The sequence below is a fragment of the Pongo abelii genome, chromosome 3 (genome assembly GCF_028885655.2).
Source record: "Pongo abelii isolate AG06213 chromosome 3, NHGRI_mPonAbe1-v2.0_pri, whole genome shotgun sequence".
In the NCBI taxonomy this organism is placed as follows: domain Eukaryota; kingdom Metazoa; phylum Chordata; class Mammalia; order Primates; family Hominidae; genus Pongo; species Pongo abelii.
In genome coordinates, this window is record NC_071988.2 from 8,469,905 (window position 1) to 8,494,664 (window position 24,760).

Here is a 24,760-nt window from a genome sequence, read left to right on the forward strand (position 1 = left end):
ATATATTTTCTGTCTTAGAAGCACATTTCAGGAAACAAGAGTGGCACTGACCATGGTCACCATGCCTATTCACAACACATCTCACACTGTCGTTTATTTCTGATCTACTAAAAAACTGAAACTTTTGACATGTACACCAGAAACAACACATTCAATAACATAGAAGAAACGTCTGCAAATGTCTTTTTTCTATTTAATTGTTTTACACACTTAGTTCATCTAACTGGCAATTTTGTAAACATAAACTTTAATATCAAGATTCAAACTGGAACAATTTTCTTACAAAGATCATGAGTTGAAATTTGTCATTTTGTTTGCACGGTGCCACACCAGCCCCCCACCCCCACCCCACAGCCTTTCCTGCCTGTTTCCCACATCAAGGGATATCAGTTTCATAGAATAAAAATTAAAGTAGCTCTAGCTTACCAGAAATTACATTTCCACTTTTCCCACCCAGCTCATTTCTTTAAAAACTAACGGGGCTATTGGTGCAAATTTATTCATAATAGAAGTGAATCAGAGGGCCAGTGGGGGCTCTTTCCTATCAGCACATCACAGAGCAGACAGACTACCTGAAGGGAGAGTTCTGCACCTCACGGGCCCAGGGCCATCTCTTCCCAGCCCCCTCCCTCACATGCTCTGCCAGTCTACACCTACTGGAGCGAACCCCAGCTGTCTCCACCCAGATGGATGGTGCTCCTCCCTCATCAAGATGCCAGAGTCAGAGGAGAGGGAGTAGTCAATCCACACCGAGCCTGCCACATTGCAGGGCCGTCCCACCCTGACTCAGGAGTCAGCACGGGGAGGGGCGGGTGGGTCTTTTTCCTCGTTCTCTATGCCACTCACTACAGTGCACCCTGGCAGCAGTCAGCACTGTTACCCGCTGATGGCCGAGGAAGAAATGCGAAGTAGCCTTGCTCTTAGCACAGCGAGAGATCACTCTAGATATGGCTATGGAGGAAGGTTTGCAGACAGTAGGGTGGGTTCAGAAAATCGATTCCACAAAATGCATTTATCTGAGATCCAAACCCTTGGCATATCCAGTGTAAATTTATTTTTTGACAGCATCCAATAAATCCCAGTAAAGGAGCTAAATGAAGATCTTAACATGAAAAGTGGTGTCAGAGCTCTTTAGGCAATGCTGAAATGCACTTGATTTTATGCCTGTGGGTGGTCGGCAGCAAGTTTTATTTGCAAAGCAGCATTAGCAAACAGAAGCAATTGCACCTTAAATGAGTAACCTCTAAAGTATCAGTAATTATATTTAATGAAATGTCCCTCAAAGTCCCTTTGTTATTTGCAAGTGACACATTGTAAGGAACCTGCCCATCCCGCTAAGCTGACTTCTCAGCCGCTTCAGTCTCCTGCTCAGACAGCTTCTCTTCCGACAGAACTGACATCCAGGGCGATACGGAGCGCGTGATGCTCTGCTTGGCCAGGTTGTAGTGGTTTATGACTGTGTAAAATTTCTCCCGGGCACTGGAGTCTTGCTCCGCGTAATAGCTCTCTAAGCCTTCTGGGATGCACTGGGTGTTCTGAAAGACAAGAGGCCATTGAGAGCACGCATCGGTGCAGGAGGGGGTGCCAGTGTGTCTCCAGATGGCAGCCAACAGTTACTGAGCACCTTCCCTGAGCTTGGAGGAATAGATACAGTGATGAGCAAAAACAGGCATGGATCTTGCCCTCAGAGAGCACAGCACAGGGGAAGCCTGGCCTTGATTATTCTTAATAGACTGGCTGGTGAGTGCCATGGCAGATGGGCACTTGGGCTCCAAGGGCGCCAGTGTAATGGGACAGCAGGCCTTACTTCACTGAAGATCTTGCACTAGTTGTCATTTTTAATCAATTGGAAAACAACGACACTTCTGAAATGTCCAGAAACAACCAATTCAAATGAGGATGGAAGGGAAGTGAGAAGGGCTTCCCTTGAGCTAGGTTCTCAGCAGACCTTAGCTAGGTAAGATGAGGGAGGGGCAGCACTCAAGGCAAAGGAAACCAGAGCGGAGAGAGGCCTTGGGGCAGGAGTCAGAAGAGCGGTACTGAAAGAGCTGGGAGGGGGACCTGGTGACCCAAGGAGCAGCTGGAGGCTGCTGAGGAGCTCAGGAGGGGTGGGGGTGCCAGAAGCTGTCCCCTATAGGCTACAAACCCTGCAGAGGCCAAGGACTCCTAGGATTGTATGTGGAATTCTGTTGTATGGGCATTCTGGAGAGAGACCAGTTCGTCGCTGTCATCAGCTTGTTGGGAGTCCAGGGCCCAAAAAAGGCTAAGGTTCTGCAGCCAAGGCTGGTGGCCTGGCAGTACAGGAGCACACCTAATCCACTGCCCCACAGTTAGAGCTGGTGTTGGTGGGGCACTAAGTGGGCATGGCGGTCAGTGTGCTCACACAGCTCGGGGACCCCACACCGTCCCCACAAGGAAGGCGTGCAGAGGTTGCTAATTGTCTTCTTCTACCCATTCTCCCCAGGGAGTTGACCAGGGCATGTGGCACCCACCTAAAGACTACATTTCCCAACCTGCCTTGTAGCTAGATGAAGCCATTGACTGATTTCTGACCAATGGGATTCGAGTGGATGTAACCAACCCGGTTCTGCACCGGGTCCTTAAAGGGAAGCTACCTGCCCTCCACCCTTCTGCCCCCTTCTGGGCCAGCTCTGACCATGCAGAGGACAAAGCCCTGGGGGCTAGCAGGGCAGCAAGAGACAGGGAATCGGAGCTCCGGGATGACTTCATGGGTCCCACACTGCCTTCAAGCTTGGAGTTTAGTGTGAGAGAGTAATAAACCTTCCACCTTGTCAAAGCCACACTATTTGTGTGTCTAAGCAACCAAAGCATTACGCTAACAGCCAAGAAGGGCCACTTTATCAGATAGGAAAAGTGAGACTGCAGCTGAGTCGGGGTCTCCAGCCTTAAGACCACCACCACCGTCACCTGGGAAGGGTTTAAAAACTCCAGATTCTCAGGCCCTCCCCACAAAAGTGTGACTTGGCAAACTTGTGCTGCTGTAATCAGTATTTTTAAACATCTCCCCAATAAGCCTAAGGTTCAGCCCTACTGAGTCCACCGTCCAAAGTGGTCAAGGCCACTTTGCTGGTACATGGCAAAGTCCACAGCACTCACCGACTCCTGGTACTTAACAAGAAAACCTTGCAGTTTCCACCTCTGCCACCCAAAGTGCTGGATTCCTTTCCCCACCCCAGGTAAATACAGGGTGGTGAACATCCGGAATCTCTTTGATGACTCAACATCTCAGGTACCTCAGGCCAACACTAGGATTCCCAGTGGTGGCTGCAGCACCAGTGAGTGAGGACAGGCAGGAGACATCTGCGCCTGGCTTGCCCACGACACACCAGGGAATCGCCTTGGGGAACCTCCTCGCCCGAGCGCAGGTCTTTCTACCTCTGAAGCTAAAGCCAAGTTAACCGGGCTCCCCAACTGAGGGGCCGGCTCCTGAGGCTGTCCTGCTGTGTCTAGGCCCATCTCCCCCATCCCTGGCAAGCAGGAAAAGGGAACTGCTCAGGTTCGCATTTCCCTCCTGACATTCTCATACTGACCGTGTGTGGGATGCTTTTCAGGCATTCTTTCTGTGAGGTGAGTTCCACTAGTTCCACTAGTCCCACTCTACAGATGGGGGAAGTGAGACCCAGACAGGTGACTACAACCTCAATTCCATGATCCCATACTGTGTCACCCAAGGTACCGATCCAAGACTTCCCACCCAACCCAAAGACAGAAGAGTGAGAAAAGGAAGGCCTTACAATAAGCTCTATCCAGGGGGCGCTGGTCAGAACAGTCTTTTAAATCCGGCCAACATTCATCCAGTCCCTGCCGTGGGGCACACTGGCCAGACAGATGGATCCCAGCTTGCCTTGACCACCTCACTCACTGGAGCTTTCACAGAGGTTTCACCCTTTGGTGCCCTCAAAGGCAGCAATTACAGAGCTCATTTTATAGAGGAGGACCTGAGTTCAGGGAAGCCTACACCTGCCCTGTAAGTCAGGCCTGCAAATGGAACCAAGGCTAAGGCCGCAGTCTACACAACTTCTACCCAACGTGGGGCCACTTTGGGCCAGTGCTCTGAATCCAGAGGCCCCTCCAATGTGCTGGTTCATGTGACATTGCCTGGCTGCTATGTAGTGTCAGGAGCAGACACAGGGCTAAACACGTTTTCACTGAGAGAGGAAAAAGGAGATCTCAGACATAGAAAAGCTCTCGCATGAGCAGATTTGGAGGCCTGAGTGTGACCTGGCGTGTCTTGTTCTTTCTCTAAGGGAGTGAGCTCCTGTCTCCATCTGGATAATTCTTACGCTGGATGCCTGCTGTATGTTTAGGAAAAGGAATGTCAGAGTAAGATTAGCAGGTGGGCTGCCCATCAGGTTTAGCTCATGCCGGTTCTGCGCTAGGCACCAGGACCACCAAAAGGAGCACGATACAGCCCAGGCCCCAGCACTGCTGAAATCAGCCCTGCTGGTCCCCTTGCCCTGCCTGTGGTCTTCGCTTAGAAAATCCGAGCTCATGCTGCTGTAGCGTCAGGAAGTGGCAGGCCTGTGTCGTCCTCTGCAGAGGGAGGGTGGTACCTACCTTAGGTGGTGGCTGACAGATCAGATGTGATGCTCTGTGCCCCAGTGCTGGCACACAGAGCCACTAGGTGGTCATGACTAGGAGCTGGGCAGATGGCGAGGGGGTGGGGAGGGGCCGTGGGTTGGGAGTGCGCTAGACAGCACTTGGGTCTTACAGAAGTTCATCAGGAAGTGGATTCTGGCAGCAAATCCACACCCCCATTCCCAGCAGGCCAGGCCCTGTGGTTCAGGCAGGGCCGGGGGTGTTTTCCCTCTTTTCGCAGCTGTGGCTGCAGCCTGTCCTCGGAGGTGAGTGACTCACCTCCACAGGCTTAAGGCAGGTGTACAGGGATCAGCTCCTGATGCCACCCAGCCCCCATGAGGAATCCATTCTCTTCGTTACCAGCTCATTGAACCCTGAAGTCTAAAGATGAGAATACTTTATACCTGCAAGGCCCTTGTGAGCAAAGAGCTATTTTCAGAAGAGAAATGACAAATGGAATGTGCTTCTCACCAACACTGCCCCTTGTCCAGTGTTCAGGGGCTGCCACTGGCAGGAGGGCAGCGCTACAGGAGAAGGGAAGCTTTGGAGTCAGGCCCACCGTACCAGCTGAGTTCACGTGAGGAGTGTCTTCCCTGTGAATCTCAGGTCCCTCACCTATAAAATGCGGCTAATGAGTCACACCACCGTGTTGCTGAGGACTCAAGTCAATGCACAGTGGCTCAAGTTAAGAAGCCAGGATGTGCACAGGTCACAGGGTGGACAGAAAAGATAAAGCCAAAAGACACCACTGAAGTACAGCCCTTTTATCACCAGCGTCTTGATCTCAGCCCCACCAGGACGTCGGGAAGCACCTGACACGCTACAGAACAAACAGCCCATTCAGACCGGCAGCACGTGCATCAGGAAGGCTCTGTAGGCCAAACTCCCCTCCAACCTCACCGCCACACCGCTTCACGCTGTCCTCTCCATCTGCCGCTCATCATCCCTCAGGGAAACGGACCACGGGTTCCCCTCTTCCCTCCCACCTCGGCACCCAGCAGAGCCCTGCAAGACCTGATGCGGCCAACACCTGTGGAGTGGCAGCCCCGCTCAGGGCTGGCATACCAGATGGCTCAGAAACGGCCCTGCCCTCCATGTGCCCCGCCCAGGGAGAAGGACAGATGGAGTCCCCAGATGCCTCCCACACAACATGGCTGCCCGAAGGCAAGGCTAGGGAGGCATCTTGGTGCCCGTGGTGGCGAGCACCCCAGGGGGTTTCCCAGCAGAAGCAGAACACAGAGGCCTTGCCGTGAGCGCAGATGGGCCGGGGAAGGCTTTCTGAGATGCTCCCGCCGCCCCCCATACCCATCTCATACAGAGCTGCCCTCACCTGTGGGGCTTGTGCCTCGAGGGGAGCGTGACTCAGCTGGGCCTGCACGTGGAGGAGCTTGGGGAGGTTCCCCAACTTCTCTGGGCCTCATTCCCTCACCTGTGAAGTGAAGGTGATGACAGACCTGTCTTGTGGGGCATGGGAGGACTGAGGTAGCTAAGTAAGTGTGTTCCCAGCACCCAGCACTCAGCACTGGAAAAGAATAGCCACTAAGGGCCGGGTGTGATGGCTCATGCCTATAATCCCAGCACTTTGGGAGGCTGAGGTTGGATCACTTGAGTGAACCCATAAGTTCGAGACCAGCCTGGGCAACATAGCAAGAATGTGTAACCTGTCTACATGAAAAAAAAAAAAAAAATGGCCAATATAAAGGGAAGAGCCAGTATAAAAATGTGGGATTTGGGGCACTTTCCCCATTATGTTTAAAACTGTTTTATAAAACTCATGTAGTAATTTCATGGTTTTTTTTAAAAAAAGGCAGAGGTAGAAACCTAGTGTCCTCTCAGGCCACGTCTGCCTTTTTGACCCTCCTCATGATATGCCTTAGCTTGGGGCCACTGGGAGTGGCTGCCCAGAAACAGCCTGTCCCCTCCCCACTGCCTGGGGCTCTGAGGTCCCTGCCCTCAAGGTGTCAAGTCCAGCGTGCACACAGTTGGAGGCACTTAGTAAATACCGCACATGCTGACTGTACCAAGTGAACTGAGGGGGGTGAGCTGGGGCTCCACGAAGAGCCTCTGTACACCCTCTAACCACGGGTAAAATGGGGATATAACAGCATCCACCTCACAGGGCTTCTGGGTGCATTCCATGAGTAACGTGTAAAAGCCCCACACGAGCTGCCCAGCGTCGGTGTGTGACAAGCACACGCACAAATTTGGAGGACAGAGGGTGGGGGGACTTCATGAGCTCATGCCTCTCCTTTCTCCAGCTTCGGCCAAGGGCAGCTGGATACAGACCAGCAGCTCCCTGGCCCTCCTAGGTGCCTTCTCCGGAAAGGACACCCCCTCATTAGATGCTACTGGAAAATGCCAAAGTCCCACAGGACATCACTCCAGAACAACTTATCAGGGGACTCGCAATTCCCAAGGCTGGCTGTGGATGGGAACCACCTGGAGCACCTTTTAAACAAAAGGTGCCAGGCCCCTTCCATTGTGGCCACCAGTCTCATCTGCAGCTGCGCACAGGACCGGGGCTTCATCTCCTGGGTCATCTCCCACTCAGGCCAGGTATCCAGCGGGACGTGGGCTTGCAGGATGGGGAAGGCAGTTTTAGCCACCCCCTCCTCCCTGTGGGGAACCTGCTCCAGGCCCAGAGAGGATAAGCCAGGATGGAAGCTCCAGGGCAGCTGGTGAAGCCACTGGCCTCAGTTATTTGTAAGTAGCCGGTTTCGGTGGGAACTTCCGGCCTCCAGGAAGCTGTCCTCTGCTGTCCTCTGTCCTGCTCAGGGCCAGCTCCTGGGCCTGCCCGTGCTCCCTCTCCATGACATCGGCCTCCCTCAGTAACTAGCTCTGCACCAGGCCCTCCCCTTTTACCCCTCTGCCTCTCAGATTAAATCAGTCCTCCAGTCTGCAGTCTCCCCTCCATCCCCAGTGCCCCGGTCTTCTCTTCCCTCAGCCACTGCAGCAGTCTCCTTGGTCATCTCACTGCCCCGTCTCTCCCTTCCAACCTCCAGCCTCGCCAGGTGACCCGAGAGATCACCCTATCACTTCCCCCTCCTCCAGGGGCCTGTGCCTGGCACTCAGGGTGCACCCGGTCTGGCTGTAAGCTGGTTCATCCTCCGCTGCCTCCCTGTGTCTGCGGCTGGCCTCCCACCAGCACAGCCCCACCAGCACGCCCCCACCACCCACTGCTCCCTCTGTGCTCCTCTAACATCACACACCCCCTCCCACTGGGTCAGGGCCAGCACTGCCCTCCTTCCCTGAACCCTGCACCCTCTGCTTCTGTTTGTTGTAAAGCCCTGGTGTCCTCTCAGCCTCCAAAACAGACTCAAACTCTCCCAGCCCCAGCCTAGGGCATGGACGGGGCTTGCTGAATGAAACATGAGTGAAAGGGTGGAGGCTTTCCTCGGCTGGGCACACTCCCCCAAGACCCGCAAGCTCCCTGGCTCACCTCCTGGAGACCTGCTCCTCCAATGTGGACCGTCCTTCTAGAAACTGCCACCCACATGCCCATGCCCATGCCCTGGGCCCTCTTTCCTGTCTGTCTATAGCCTTCACATTCAGTGTACAACTGACTTCCTCACCATTCATTTGAGAATGTAAGAGCCTTGTGAAGGCAGGGGGCTGTACCTGACTGGCTCTCAGCTGTGTTCCAGCAGCTAGAACAATAGCAAGAGCTTCTGGCACGGGGTGGGTGCCACGTACATGCCTGCCCAAGGAAGGAAGAGCTGAATGTCGGGAGCCTGAAGGACAGCATGACGTGGAAGGAGAAAAAGGGACTTGGGCTGGACAACGTGAATTCCAGCCTTTCCTGCTAATCGCGTAAGGACTCTCTGCATCCTCGTATCAGCAAAAAACAAAACCTAAACGAAAACCAAACCCAAGCAACCCAGTGACAGCTGCCAAGCCAGGCTTCCCTGTGCACGTGCTCAGTGCTAGAAACAGTTGGCTTCTCCTGCTTTATTTTAATCTCAGCAGTGCCAAGCCCTGGAAATGAGCATCTCACACTGACTCTGGGAAGTTCAGAGCCAGCTACGGAGTGTATGGATAACGGGAGCCCACAGCAAGCGCGTTTTACAGCCACGCACGGCATAACAGCATTCGGGTCAACGATGGACCACATGCCACAGTGGCCCCATAAGACTGTCACGGAGCTGAAAACTCCTGTCGCCTAGTGACCTCGCAGCCACTGTATGGACGGAACACAACACACTCCTCACTTTGCAGAGGCGCTGGTGTACACACACCCCCTACACTGTCAGCTGCATAAACGTCTTGCACGTACAATTACATACAGAACATAATACTTGACAGTGACAATAAGCGCCTATGTTACTCGTTTATGTTACCATATTATACTTTTTAATCAGTATTTTACAGTGTATGCCTAGTTATTAAAAAAAAAAATGTTAACTCTAAAAGAGCTTCAGGGAGCTCCTCCAAGAGGGATTCTGGAAGAAGGCAATGTTTTGTTTTGTTTTGTTTTGTTTTTAGACGGAGTCTCCCTCTGTTGCCCAGGCTGGAGTGCAGTGGTGCGATCTCTGCTCACTGCAATCTCTGCCGCCTGGGTCCAAGCAATTCTCCTGCCTCAGCCTCCTGAGTAGCTGGGATTACAGGCACCCACCACCATGCCTGGCTAATTTTTGTATTCTTAGTAGAGATGGGTGTTTCACCATGTTGGCCAGGCTGGTCTTGAACTCCTGACCTCAGATGATCTGCCCATCTAGGACTCCCAAAGTGCTGGGATTACAGGCATGAGCCACCGCACCTGGCCTGGCATTGTTATCCTAGGAGATGACAGCCCTGTGTCTGTCACTGCTCCTGAAGACCTTCCAGTGGGACAAGGTGTGGAGGCAGAAGTTGGTGACACTGTTGATCCTGACCCTGTGCAGGCCTAGCTGATGTGTATGTCTGTGTCCTTAGCTTTTAACAAAAATGTGTTGAAAGTAAAAAAAAAATTAACAATTTTTTTAATAGAAAAAACACATGAAGAAAAATATACAGTTGTGCAGTGTGTTTGAGCTTTAAGCTAAGTGTTATTACAAAAGAGTCAAAAACTTAAATTTTAAAAGTTTATGGGCCGGGTGCGGTGGCTCATGCTTGTAAGCTCAGCACTTTGGGAGGCCGAGGTGGGTGGATCACTTGAGGTCAGGAGTTCAAGACCAGCCTGGCCAACATGGTGAAACCCCATCTCTACTAAAAATACAAAAATTAGCCAGGCGTGGTGGTGGATGCTTGTAATCCCAGCTACTCGGGAGGCTGAGGCAGGAGAATCGCTTGAACCCGGAAGGCAGATGTTGCAGTGAGTCAAGACTGCGCCATTGCGCTCCAGCCTGAGCAACAGAGCGAGACTCCGTCACACACACAAAAAAGTTTATGAAGTAAAAAGGTTACAGTGAGCTCAAGTTAATTTATTACTGAAGAAAGAGTATGTTATGAATGGAGTGTAGCCCACGTGTCCAGCGCTCACTCCGTCTACAGGAGTGCACAGTCATGCTGGGCCTTCACCTTCACTCACCACCCTCTCCCTCACTCACCCACCCAGACCAGCTTCCAGTCCTGCAAGCTGCATTCATGATGGAACTGCCCTATTCAGGTGAACCATGCATTATCTTTTATACTGTGTTTTTACTGGACCTCTTCTATGTTTAGATACACAAATACTTACCATCGTGTGACAACTGCCTACATCGTTCAGTACAGCAACATGCTGTCCAGGTTTGTGGCCTAGGAGCAGTCGGCCATACCCTACAGCCCTGGTGTGTAGCAGGCTGGGCCGCGTGGGTGTGTACATTACACTCTGTGAGGTCGGCACCATGATGGAATCGCCTAACAATGCGTTTCTCAGGACGTATTCCCGTCACTAAGTGATGCATGGCCAGGCCTCCCCTGGCTCCATCTTCTCTTTCCACCCTTATCTCCCCTCCCTTTCTTTAATCCCGTTGCCTTGCGTGCCACTTGCGGGCTTTTGGGAATGAGCATTATATATGCAAAGCGAGCATTTCCATGCCTGTAGAGAGCCCAGGACCAGTGTGGCTCCCACGGTGGGACAGGAGGGTGGGTGTACCCCCCAGCCCTGCTCCCCTTTCCCAGAGTGGCCTTGGGCAAGGCTTTCCTCTCTGTGGCACTTGGCTTCCCCCAGTACGTCCTCTCCTCTTTCATGTGGCGGACATTGTCCCCTCTCTCTCCCTCCTCCCCCAGAGCAATCCGCTGGGACCCAGTAGGTATCATCCTGGGCATTTCCCACGGCAGCCCCTGGCTGGGCCCACTTTTGAGGAGGGCCCTTCCCCAGACTGCTGAGGTCAGCTCCCAGGGGCCAAGTCCAGGAGTTCCTTCCTGTGGGTCTCACGTGCCCCCTGCCTACCTGCCCTGCTCTCCAGGTGGCCCTTCCGCAGGCACACTCCTGACACTGGCCCCCTGCTGCTCTAAGGCCTGTCCCTGGGCCAGCCGGGGGAGACGGCAGGAGCGGCCTTGAGTTCAAGGGAGAGAACACGCGGTGCAAAGGCGTCCCAGGGCCTCTGGGGGAAAACGGAGCTTTACCTTGAGGACGAACCCATCGGGGCAGGCGCGGTCATACTTGTACACCTTGTAGACGACCAGGAAGACGACGCAGGTGAGGAAGGCCAGGGCGAAGAGGACCAGCACGGAGACCTGCAGGCAGAGGCGGGACCGTCAGGGGTGGCCGGAAGGCAGCAGGACAGACACACACACACCCATACACGCAGGTCCCCCCACACACAGCATGTGCAGAGACTGTCTCTGGAAGAACCTGGGAAGGGCAGCTGGGCACCAGAGGTTAGGAGCATCACTGTTCACTGGGCAATTTTTTGGTAACATTTTAATTTTTTACCATATTCATAAGTGACCTTCATTTTAAATTAGTTATTTTTAGTACCCAAGGTCCTGCATAGAAAGCTCAGGGTACAGATAAGAAGAAGCCCCACTGTTGCCCAGGCAGCTCTCAGGCCACTAAAACACATGTCTGAGAAGCGGGGTTGGGCTGCCCACTGCCCCATCAGGGCCGTGGTGAAATCAGCTACCAGCCAAGCATCCGCTCAGCAAACGTGTCCTGAGCCCTGGGCTCGCTGCGGGGACACAGTGTCGCATGGACACCAGCCTGCTTTTGCATGGGACCAGGAAAGACAGAGCCTCTGCAGCCCCATCGGCCTTCGCCCTCGGCGGTTTCCTATGTGGTTAGTTAAGTGTCCTCAGGGACAGAGATTCGGTTTTCTTCACCATGGTGTGCTGAGCACTGGACAGCCCCAGCTGGTGTTTACAGATGAACTCACGACAGCTGCAAGACAGCTGGCTTGGAGGGGGACAGCCTGCCCCGGCCAGAGGGCATGGGGCACTAGATGACACCGGACCTGGACCGTGAAGGCACTCACCCGGCTGCCAGGGAGCCTGGCAGGGACGAGAGTATGTCTCAAAGCCAAAACGGGCTGGGCGCGGCGACTCACACCTGTAATCCCAGCACTTTGGGATGCCGAGGTGGGTGGATCACCTGAGGTCAGAAATTCGACATCAGCCTGGCCAACATGGCGAAACCCCATCTCTACTAAAAATAAAAATTAGCCGGGCATGTTGGTGCGCACCTGTAATCCCAGCTACTTGGGAAGCTGAGGCAGGAGAATCGCTTGAACCCAGGAGGCAGAGGCTGCATTGAGCTGAGATCGTGCCACTGAACTCCAGCCTGGGTGACAGAGCAAGACTCCACCTCAAAATAAATCAATCAATAAAAAGCTAAAACAGTGTGCAGATGGCCCTCCGCCCGCCCAGAGAGGCAGAGAGCGCGATGGGGCTCCCTGGCCGGGTGGGAAGATGCCAGGTGCCAGCACATGGCAGGGCCTCCATAATCTTAGTCTGAACATGCACAGAGCTGCTCGCTCCCCACCGCCCCTCCCAGCAGCCTGGGGGCTGCAAGGGGCTGGGACTCTCCCCTGGCCACATACAGACCCTACAGCCAACAAGGTTAAAGAACTGGGGAGCTCTGCTACTTGCTAAAGCTGCAGTCCCGAAGCTCAGTTGGGCAGACCCTCCAGCAGAGTGCCCCCTCCTGAGCCCTGCCCGCCTCAGGAACTCTAGACTTGAAGTCCCCTGACACCACGGGGCCCCCGGTTCCCGTCTGTGAAAGGAGACCAAGGGCATCCCAGGCACTGGTCCTGGGGAAGCAGGAGATGTGCGTGAGAAAGTGTCCTATCAGCCGCGCAGCATGGTCACCTGGAAGACGGGCGACCACTCTGCCGTGAATGCTGAGGCTAACCCTCCTTCTCTTTGGGAGCCCCTATGCACCCCCTGCAAGCTGCTCAGGCCCCAGCACCAGGGCCCAGGGTACAAGTTCTGCCTGCAGCTCTGCACCTTTGCAGCTTACCAGCCTCACCACCTTGGAAGTCTCTTAACCTCTCTGAGCCACAGACTCCTTGCCAATGACATGGGACGACACCTCCACCACCTCCCCGTCTCTGCAAGGCTGCAGATGCCTGGAGAGACACATTAGACAACTGCAGCTCATCCCCTGCCTCCACTTCCCGGGGGTCTTCATCTCCAGGCCTCACAATTGTCCCTGAGCCTGCATCTTGACTGCAGACAGCCCTGGCCGCAGGACCAGCTGAATGAGGTGGCTCAGAGCTGAGGGACGTGGCCTCTCTGCTGTCAGATTCCTGCCCATTGTGCTGCCAGATTCTTCGGTCCCAGGTGCTCTCAGCACAGTGCCCGGAGCAGGACAAGGGCAGCACCAAGACCCTGAGACCCCAGCCCAGGCTGCTCTCGCGTTCCATCTGGCTACCTGCTACACCCCACCGCCCGCCCTCCCATCTCCCCAGCTCACACCCACTACAACTCCAATGAGACCTGTCCCCTCTGTGTCCCTTCACCCAGGGAGGGACCCCTCAGGCCCCTGGCAGGCAGATTCACATCCCCTCTGAGGAGGCCCATCCTCCTGGTCCCCAGGTCCTGCCAGTTCCTCAGTCACGTCTCCCGCCTCCACTCCCCCAACCCCGACCGTAGGTTGCCTTCTCAGTGCCATCACCCTCTCTAAGGGCCAGAGAAACTCCAGTCTACTGGGACGGCCTACAGTGCATATGGAGCCTATGCCTGACGAGGGACACAGACACAATGGAGCCAGGCTGCCCCCGAGGGCCGCAGCGCCCACAGAGAAAGGCGCCGTTTAGTCCAGATCACAGCTGCAGTCCACAGGCCAGCGCACATCACCTGGGCCAGGGCAGCAGAACGCGGAGCTGTGATGAAGCAGGCAGAGCTGGCCGGAGAAAGAAGGCACAGCCGTCCAAGGCACGTGGCAGCCAGAGGCAGTGGCAGGAGCTCAGCCAGGGAGGGCCGCCTGGGGATGACAGCCGCAAGCCCTGATGGTGCTTGGGGTGGGAATAGGCTCTGGACAGGGGCCGGAGCACCGACCCTGCGGCTCTAGCTCACTGGCCGGAAGTCTAGCACCTGGCTCCAGCCTGTGAATGGCGGTGAAAGGAGCGCTTCCCAGGGACAGTCACGGGATGCTGAAGACAGCACCTGGGTGGGGGGAGCATGGCGGAGCCGTCTGCTGTCGCTGCTGTTATCCTCACTCTCATCTCCTCACTGGCCCCGGGGTGGCGCCTGGCAGACAGCAGAGCGGGCTCTCAACCCTCTAACCAGCTGCCCTGTCGCATGCTCACCGGGGGCCACCCTGCCCAGGCTCCAGCTACCTGCCTTTCTCCAAGTCTACACTGCAGGGCTGCCTCACTCAGGGTGGTCCAGAAGGACTTGGTTCCATTTAACTGGCCTCCTTCGTAACCTTTTATATTTTATTCTGTGCATCTGAAAACACTATTCTGAGAAGAGACCCAAGCCACCACAGGTGAAGATGTCCTGTTAGAAGAGGGTTTCAGGGGCCAGGCGTGGTGGCTCACGCCTGTAATCCCAACACTCTGGGAGGCAGAGGCGGGTGGATCATGAGGTCAGGAGTTCGAGACCAGCCTGGCCAACATGGTAAAGTCCGTCTCTACTAAAAATATAAAAAATTAGCCGGGCGTGGTGGTGAGTGCCTGTAATCCCAGCTACTCAGGAGGCTGAGGCAGGAGAATCACTTGAACCCGGGAGGTGGAGGTTGCAGTGAGCCAAGATCGCGCCATTGCACTCCAGCCTGGGCGACGGAGTGAGACTCCGTCTCAAAAAAAGAAGAGGGTTTCAAGTTCTTGAAGAGATGGGGCGTCATTAAACCTGTTTCTCCAGTTGGGAAACCACATCAGTTTGGCTCCTGGCACCCCATCTGTCTAGGTTTAAAAAGAACCCCCATTCCCTCCTGCAGGGCTGTAGGGGAACCGCCTCCTCAGGGCTGTCCTCCAAAACCTGGCCAAGCCTTTCCTCCAGGATCCTGGGCCCGATGGCTGAGGAGCCTGCTGAACCGTGCAACGAGAATGCAAGAGTCCCTGGAACAGTCAAGGGGAGAAGGGCAAAGAAATACATCCAGGGAGAGTCAGCGGGCGGCCCGTGGTGTGGCAAAGCGCTCCCCTACAGGCTGAGCTCTCTCTTCCCCCTGCCCTATGCAGACTCTGGGGCTAGGGTCTCCTCAGCCACTGCAGGGCACAGCGTGGGGTCCATGGCCTAAGGAGAGAGAGGGCCACGGGCCTCTCCAGAAGCTGGCTCGGAATTGAATCCTGTAAGCTGCTGACTGTGTGATCTTGAACAGGTCACCCGGCCTCTCTGGGCCCCACATCTCATCGCCGAAGTGGGGAAACCATGCCTCACGCCCTGATGCATCTCAGGAGAAGGACAAGAGACCACGAGTTGAGAGCACGCTGGGCCCCTCAAAAAGAGATGCTGAAGTCCAGCCCCCAGGATCTGTGAAGGGGACCTGATTTGAAAATAGGATCTTTGCAAATGAGGCCATCAGGGTGGGCCCTAATCCAACCAAACTGGTGTGTCCTTATAAAGAGGGGAAATTTGGATGTAGACAGACACGCACATAGGGAGAGGGCTGCGTGAGGACGGAAGATTAGAGCACTGTGTCTACAGAGCAAAGCCAAGGATGGTGGCAACCTCCAGGAACTAGGAGGGGCAAGGACAGAGTCTCCCCTGCAGGTTTCCAAGGGACCACAGCCCTGCCGACGCCTTCATTTCAGACTTCTGGCCTCCAGTAGTGGGTGAGTAAATTTCTGTTGCTCTGAGTCCCCCCAGGTTTGTGGTACTTTGTTACGGGGCCCCTAATAGCAGAGTGACTTCAGAGGAGTCAGGACCGGCTCCCCTCCCCTGCGCTTGTTCTCTCTGCCATTACCCTGTTCCTTCTGCACCATGCCAGGCTGCCCTGCCCTCTCTCCTCCTTGCCCTTCAAAGCCCTGGCCAGGCCCCCTGCCCCAGGAAGGCTCTGGAACATCCCAGACTCTATCGGGACACCAATCGTGCATGCAGGCACCAAGGAGCCCAGCATCTCTTTTTTCCTAATTAAAGTGAAATAAAAGTGTGTCACAGTTTGGAGACTTTCCTAAGTCCCTGCTCCCTCCCCATGAGATACTTAGAAGAATTCTGGAACAATGGATGATGTTACTGAGCCGGACGTTGGCGTTTCCTCCAGGACCTTGCAGTATCTTTTAAGCTTTCTCTACAACAACATGCCATGATCGTAAGCATCTTGGAGAACCACGACCACCAGCAACTCCATCTTTCAACCAATTTGAAAATACTTGAAAAGACGGACGAACTAGCCATTCACTGCCAGGGACTAAGAGTGAGATAACCCCGGGTTCCTGGCCTGCTCGGCCACACACAGTGACCCTGCAAAGGGCATCCGCCCCAACACCTGGTTTCCTGTGAAAGGGGGATGCCAGCCCAGCACCTGCATCTATGGTGGGGCGTGCAGGAGACCCCATGGCTGGCAAACAGTGGGCACGGTGAGCCGGGTGAGCCGTTGTTACCCTATGGGAGCCCCACTCCCACACAATGTTGCAGTCTCCATGCTGGGCAGAAGCTGGAGACCGTCCAATTCAATGCCTTTCTTGACACATAACAAAGGCCTTGTCATTGAAAAGGCAGCACCTTCAAGTCTGCCAACAGGACCCAGGTGATCCTAAGAGGCCGGTGTTGGCTATGCAAAAAGAGAGGTGGCAGCCATTCGCAGTGACTCCAGCCTGGGTACAAAATGGACTCAACTGTGGCTGCCAATGAGAATCACGGGAGGCTCTAATGTCCCCAACATCTGGACCCCACTCCAAGTAATGATAGTGGCATAGCAAGTTTAAAACTCTCCAGATGCCTCCTGCATGTAGCCTAAGCTGGAAGCAAGGGAATAAACAAAGGATTCCACATCTGGGCAGAATTCCTGGGGGCCCTCAAGCTACACCCCCCACCAGACTTTATACTCTCACAACAAAACACTACCATTAGGAGGAGCTCTGGAGACGTCTGCCGCCTTCTGCACTCTGGTCAGCATTTAAAGTCTGCATATTCCTTACACAACACCTGCAAGGCAGTATTACTGACTGTGTTTTACAAATGGGGAAACTGAGGCTCAGATGTACATGACTGGGCCCAGGCAAAGTGGCTGTCGTTGGCTGAGTAATGGCCCTAAAGACACCCAGGTCCAACTCCCGGAAATGTATATGGTAAGGGACTTTGCTGATTCAACCAAGTCAAGGACCTTGAGAAGAGGAGATTATCCTGGATGATCAGGTGGGCTCTAAAGGTAATCACCTTTTCTCTGTCTTGAAGACAGAGAAAAGAGCAGAGAGAAACTTGAAGACACTGCGCTACAGGATGTGAAGGCGGAGGATGGGACCATGAGCCCCATGCAGTTCCAGAAGACAGAAGCAGCAGGGAAACAGTGTCTCCCTGACAGCCTCTGGACAGAGCAGGGCCCTGCACACCCCTTGATTTTGGTGCAATGAAACTGACTTAGGACTTCTGACTTTCAGGCCTGGGGAGAATGCCCGTGCACCGTCTTCAGCCATGGCATGGGTGGTAATTTGTTACACTCACCTCTCCTTTCGGTTCATCTTCCCACAGATGGAGCCCCTGAGGGCAGGGCTGTGATTCACACATCTGGCACAGAGAAGATGCCTCCTGCACGTTCAGTGAGTGAGTGAGTGAGTGAGTGAATACAACTAGCAGATACTCCATCTCCTAATGAACACACACTGAGCAACTCTTGGGCACCTGGAGCTGACCCAGAATAACGTCTACACATCGAACAGAACGTGGATTTAGTTTGCAGGAGGTGCTGGCTGTCTTGGTTTTATTAAGCAAATGATCTTGCCCAGGAAGGAAGCAGATCCAGGGCAGCTCTTCCGTCCACGCCCCTGTGGGTTGGTAGACAGTGTCTGACTCCCATGCCTGGCTTCTCCAGGTGGGCCAAGCAGTCTCTGGGTTGGGAGAAGCGCATTTCCTTAGAAGCCGGCCCTTTCTTCCAGGGCGCACATCTCCGCCAGGCACAGGAAGCGCAGGGCCCACACCCGGGCCCACAGTGCCTGCAGGAACCCATAAACATGTTCAAGTTTTTGTTTCAAAATCAAAGGAGAAAGGCCGGGCGCCATGGCTCACGCCTGTCATTCCAGCCTTTTGGGAGGCTGACGCAGGCAGATCACCTGAGGTCAGGAGTTCGAGACCAGCCTGGCCAACATGGTGAAACCCCATCTCTACTAAAATTACAAAAATTAACCAGGCGTGGTGGTGCGTGTCTATAATCCCAGCTACTCGGAGGGCTGAGGCAGAAGAATCGTTCAAACCCGGAAGATAGAAATTATAGTGAGCCAAGATCATGGACTGCACTCCAACCCGGGCTACAGAGCAAAACCCCACCTCAAAGAAAAAAAAAAAAATCAAAGGAAAAAATAAGAATAGCAGGCTGGGTGCTGTGGCTCATGCTGTAATCCCAGCACTTTGGGAGGCCGAAGCGAGAGGATCACTAGAGCCCAGGAGTTCGAGACCAGCCTGGGCAACATAGGGATAACTCATTTCTACCAAAAACAAAAAACAAAAAATTAGCCAGGCATGGGGGTACGCACCTGTGGTCCCAGCTGCTCAGGAGGCTGATTTGGGAGGATCGCTTCAGCCTGGGAGTTTGAGGCTGAAGTGAGCCGAGATGATGCCACTACACACCAGCCTGGGTGACAAAGCGAGGCCCTGTCTCAAAAAATCATCATCATCATACTGACACTGGTGAATCTATATTGAGGAGCCCAGCCTGGACTATATTCATCTTTAGATCAAAGCAGTCAAAATTTTCTCTTTTTTTAATGAAGGAAGGGGTCTATGATGGCCAAAGCACCTCAGTCCCAAAAGGCCCCGCCTTCTTCCTTCTTACTGGAATCCCCAGGCAGCCAGGGGACATTCTCAGGTGCTTTGACGTGGTTGAGCAGCCCTGCAGGGCTGTAGGGTCCCACAGCGTCACCCTGGTGTTAACTCTTCCCAACACAGGCCGAGAACTGCTAAAGAGCCAGCCCCGCTAACTTTGCTAGGGAAGGCTTCTGGGAGGAGGTGTCCATGTCCCAAAGGAGGAGGAGCTTACCAGGGAGGAGGGAAATGGGAGTCCAGCAGGGAGAAAGGGTTTGTGCCACGGGCCTGAAGCATCAAAAAACCCAGTGTCTATGACCAGCGTGGCTGCAGCATCACACATCCTGCAGGAGAGGGAACACGAGCCCGGCGACAAAGGTGCCTGTCTGCCACACCAAGACGCTGGAAGCAGACAGGTCCCGGGTGTTTCAGGACCCCAGGAAGCAACTGCCACTTTGTGACAAACTAGCATTTCTCACAGCACAAGCAGTCATCTGAAGGACAGATGCCTACCACTGATGTGCACGCATGTGTGTATTACAGCAGGGTCTACATTATCCTGAAATTTATATCACTTCTGTGCAGCTGGCAGTAAAAGCTCTAAAGCAGGGGCAATGGGATTATAGCTGCTGGGCAGGGATTTGTACTCATTGTTGTGCATCCCACAGTTGCCCTGAGGTGGCCCAAGGTGGCCCAGCCCCCACTGCTGTGGGTGTTAAGGGATAGTGCACTGGAGCAGCGGGTGCAGGGCTCCACCAGGTTTGTGTCATTGACCTCTTTGGCAGCTGTGTGAAACCACAAATCCTTAGAATGATGTTTTAAATGCATAAAACACAATACATACACTTGCAAAGAAAATTGATTATATTGAAATACTGGTATCGAAATATTACAAAATTATAAATTTGTGATATATATGCATTTATTAACACACTGAACAAGATCTGATACTGTGGCTTCAAAGGAACCATGAGCAATAAACACTGTCCCAAGATCACATTGTCCCACAGCTACAATGTGATATAAAAACACCTGTGATATGCATTGGTGACAAAGTCACAAGTACTACTAATACCTCTGTAGTTTACTGCCTACATTAAAAAGTGAAGGAATTTGTACACTGAAAACTATAAAAAAATTTTGAAGCAAATTAAAGAGGACATAAATAAAAGGAAAGATACCCTGTGTTCATAGATTGAAAAACTTAACATTGTTAGGATGCAAACACTTTCCAAATTGATGTACAGATTCAAAACCATCTCTGTCAACAACCCAAAGGTCTTTTTGTTTGTTTGTTTGCAGAAAATGGAAATTACAAGGGACCCTAAAGAGCCAAAACTGTTTTCAAAACCAGTCTTGAAAACAAAGAACAAACTGGAGGAGTTCTCAATTTTAAAACTTACTACAAAGCTATGATAATCAAAACAGAGTGGTACTAGCATAAGACGAGATATATAAATCCATGTAATATAATTGGGAGTCCAGAAACAAAACTATGAGTCCATGGGTCAACTGATTTTCAATAAGGGGGCCAAGACCGTTCATTCAATAAGGAAAGAACAGTCTCTTCAACAATGCTGTTAGGACCACATGCAAAAGAATGTGACCCTTACCTCACACCATATATAAAAACTAACTCAATTGGGTCAAATATCTGAATATAAAAGCTAACTCAATTGGGTCAAATATCTAAATATAAAAGCTAAGCCATAAAACTCTTAGAAGAAAACACAAGGGAAAAATCTTCATGTGATTTGGCAATGGTGTCTTAGATCAGGGGTCCCGAACCCCCGGGCTGCAGACCAGTACCAGTCCATGGCCTGTTAGGAACTGGTTGGTACAGCAGGAGATGAGTGGCAGGTGAGCAAGCATTATTGCCTTAGCTCTGTCTCCTGTCAGATCAGTGGCAGCATTAGATTCTCATAGGAGCATGAACCCTATTGTGAACTGTGCATGCAAGGGGCCTAGGTTGTGTTCTCCTTATGAGAATCTAATGCCTGATGATCTAGTTTCATCCCAAAACCATCCCCTGCTCCCTGGTCAGTAGAAAAACTGTCTTCCACAAAACCAGTCCCTGGTGCCAAAAAGGTTGGGGACCACTATCTTAGATAGATATGACACCAAAAATACAAGCAATAGAAGAAAAAATAAATGATACTTCACCAAAAATGTAAAATTTTGTGCATCAAAGAAACTAGCAAGCAAGTGAAAAAAGAACCTATAGAATGGTAGAAAATATTTACAAATCACATATCTTACAAGGGCTTACTATCCAAAATATATAAGGAACTCTTACAACTCAACAACAAAAACACGGCTGGGTGAGGTGGCTCACACCTATAATCCCAGCACTTTGGGAGCCCAAGACAGGAGGATTGCTTGAGTCCAGGAGTTGAGACCAGCCTGGGCAACATAGTGAAACCCCGTCTCTACAAAAAATACGAAAATTAGCTGGGTGTGGTGGTGAATGCCTGTAGTTCCAGCTACTCCAGGGGCTGAGGTGGGAGGATCACTTGCGCCTAGGAGGTCGAGGCTGCAGTGAGCTGAGATCCCACCACTGAACTCCAGCCTGGGTGACAAAGTGAGACCCTGTCTCAAAACAACAACAACAACAATAAAAACACAAACAAACTGATTAAAAAATGAGGAAGGACTTGAGTAGACAGCTCTCTGAAGAAGAGATATAAATGGCCAACAAGTACATGAAAAGATGCAGAACATCATTAGCCATTAGGAAAATACAAATCAAAACCACAATGAGATACTACTTCATATCCACTAGGATGGTTATAATAAAATAAAATAAAAACAAACAAGTGCTGGTGAGGATGTGGAGAAATTGAAACCATTGTGCATTGCTAATGGGAATGTAAAACGGTACAGCTCTGTGGAGAAGTTTGGTAACTCCACAATACGTTAAATATCAAATTACCACACAGCCCAGCGATTCTACTCCTGGGCGTATACCCCCAAAAATTCAACAGGTATTCAAACAAAATGAATGTTCACAGCAGCACTACCCACAACAGCCCAAATGCGGAAACAACCCAAATGTCTATCAACCAATCACTCGATAAACAAAATGTGGTCTGTTGGTACAATGGAATATTACTCAGCCATGAAAAGGAATGAAGCACTTGTAAATACTACAACGTAGCTGAGCTTTGAAATAGCATGCTAAGTGAAAGAGGCCAGATGGTCAGATCACATCTTATAAGATTCTATTTGTATGACATGTCTAGAATAGGTAAATCACAGGGACACAAAACAGATTTGTGGCTACCAGGGGCTTGGGGGAGGGGCATGGGAGTGACTGCTTAATGGGAATGGGGTCTCCTTTTGGGGTGATAAAAATGTGCTGGAACTAGCTTAGTGATGATGGTTGGACAACATGGTGAATGTACTAAATGGCACTGAATTTAATATGGCACTTACCTTAAAGTGGTAAGTTTTATATTTTGTATATTTTACCACAATTATTTAAAGAATGGGCCAAGCCGGGCGTGATGGCTCACACCTGTAATCCCAGCACTTGGGGAGGCCGAGGCAGGTGGATCACGAGGTCAGGAATTCAAGACCAGCCTGGCCAAGATAGTGAAACCCCGTCTCTACTAAAAATACAAAAATTAGCCAGGCATGGTGGCAGGTGCCTGTAATCCCAGCTACTTAGGAGGCTGAGGCAGGAGAATCACTTGAACCCGGGGAGTGGAGGTTACAGTGAGCTGAGATCATGCCACTGCACTCCAGCCTGGGTGACAGAGCAAGATTCCATCTCAAAAAAGAAAAAGAAAAAGAAAAAAATAAAGAGTGGGCCAGAGGAGAGAGGCGGGAGGCTGAAGGTGTCGCAAACTATTGCGGAGGTGCTGACAAGAGGCCATGAGCCCTAGTGGAAGGCAAGGGAGACCTGAGGAGTGTTTTCTGGAAAGAACAGCCGGGAACAGAGAAATACAAACAGGAGCTGGGCCTCGGCGTGCGTTTATGACGAGTTGATAAGGAGGGAATACGTGTCCTCGAGGCTCGGGGGTCCTGGGTGATGGCCACCACCCAGCATCCTGGCCACTCACTGTGTCTGCTGTCACTCACAGAAGGGCCCCACCTGGGCCAGGAGTTACATGGTCACTCACGTGAAAGGCCATGGCCTGTGGCCTTGTTCTCGGAATGCTCACCATCTGGACAGGGAAGCGTGAGCGGCCTCAGCACTGGCTATGCTCCCGTCTGCCCTCTCAGGTCTGGGGCCACTGCCCAGCTCAGGGTCCGCAGGGGAGTTGCCCTACACGCCCCACTGGCGTGGAGGACGGAGCACAGTGGGATTTGGTGTGTCACCCTCATTAGCTGGGTGACCTTGGGCCTGTTTCTTAACCTTTCTGGCCTTATTTCCCTACCTACAAAATCAGGACAGCAGGGTCAACCATCAGAGACTGTTACTAACAGTGAACGAGACAGTGCTCATGGCGCCCCAAGCCCAGGCATGCACCGGGTCGATGGCGCCAGGTCGACGGCACTGGGTGGCTGCTGTTACTCTCCCCATCCTCCTACCCTCAGAGGGAGGGAGAAGGAAATGAGCATTTCTGCTGAGTAATGCAGTTTAAAAAAAAAAAAAAAAAGGAAAAAACTTGGAAAAAGAAGATGAATCCCGACATCTTCAAGCGTTTACAGCACTAAATATTTTAGGTAACCCACACAAAAGTGAACACATACATACACACACACACACACACACACACACAGAGATGAGTGAACCCACTTGGTATCCGATCTGGCCGAAGCCCCCACACTACAGCCGGCCTGGGGAAGGTGGGCTCTGCAACCACAGCCCCAGGATCCTACAAGATGCTCGCATAGCTAAAGGTTGAGGGGGTGTCCACACACACTTTCAGGGTCTCCAATACCACCCCCACGGGAAGAACCCCCACCCCCACTGCTGAATGCCAAGGAAATGGCATCACTGTTCATAAATATTTAAGAAATGCATCTTGAAACACACCAGGGGCTTACTGGAGAGTGTGGAAACAGATGGGCACGCAGGAAGCTCAAGGTCATTAGGGATGTGAAGGAAAGACACAAACCACCCACAGAGTCCTCTGCGACAGGATGCAGAAGGACATCCCCACCAGAGTCTGGACTGCCAACCACAAGAACCACACAGACTAACGAGGACTCTCCTGCCAAGACGCTCCCCAGCCCCGTGCTGGCGGTGAAAGGTGTTCCTGTGCAAAGCCGACCTTGAAATCTCTCAAGGCCCCAGGGTGACATGGTACCCGATGAGGGTCAAGGCTGGACCACCCAAACCTGACCTCACATCACAGGCAAACAGGGTGTGGAGACCTCTCCGGTGTCAGCAGCCAGTCATCACCGGAACCACGAAGCACGAAGGGCTGGAGCGGGCCCTGAGGGAGCCTTCCTGTCACCTGCCTAAAGACGGCCCCTAATGACAGTCTCCAGACCGGAAGGAGAACTGCAAGCAGCGGCCCCAGCAGCCCCGACCCGCCGCTCTGCAGGCATCAGTGGGGAAGTGCAATTTCAAAAATGTTTAGGTTTGGTTAATTTGAGAAACATCTCAGCCAGTGTTTATTCTCAGCGTAAATATGCCTCCAGTTAATTAAGCGACTGCTTTCCTTGACAAGAACCTCTTTGGAAGCCCAAGCCGCTGGCCGCCGCTGGGGGAGTCCTCCTGCCATCCCGTGTGGCGGAGTCTCTCAGAACCTTCTCCCAGTCAGCAGTTACCTAGCAACCAGCCTAGCAACCTCACAGCCAAGAGATTAATCCCCAAGTGACAATCAGAAAGCTGCATCCAAAAAGACACTCCGTTTCAAGGATGCCATCCAAACGCCTATAAAGATGAGGTGCTTCTGAGCTACACAAATTGGAGACAGGAGGGGACAAACGATTTACCTGTCACTTCACCATCGGAAAGGCGAGATTC

General features: G+C 52.5%; 1 protein-coding gene across 1 annotated transcript in view; it reads right to left on the minus strand.

Moving 5' to 3' along the window:
• Positions 1 to 179: 179 nt before the first annotated feature.
• Positions 180 to 24,760, minus strand: part of NSG1 (neuronal vesicle trafficking associated 1) — a gene marked incomplete at its 5' end in the record, with an annotated part of 33,254 nt that continues 8,673 nt past the window's right edge. Inside the window, 2 exon segments of the mRNA NM_001131246.1 lie at positions 180 to 1,535; positions 11,128 to 11,238. Of these exon segments, the coding sequence (NP_001124718.1) occupies positions 1,335 to 1,535; positions 11,128 to 11,238 (312 nt within the window). The 3' untranslated portion in view covers positions 180 to 1,334.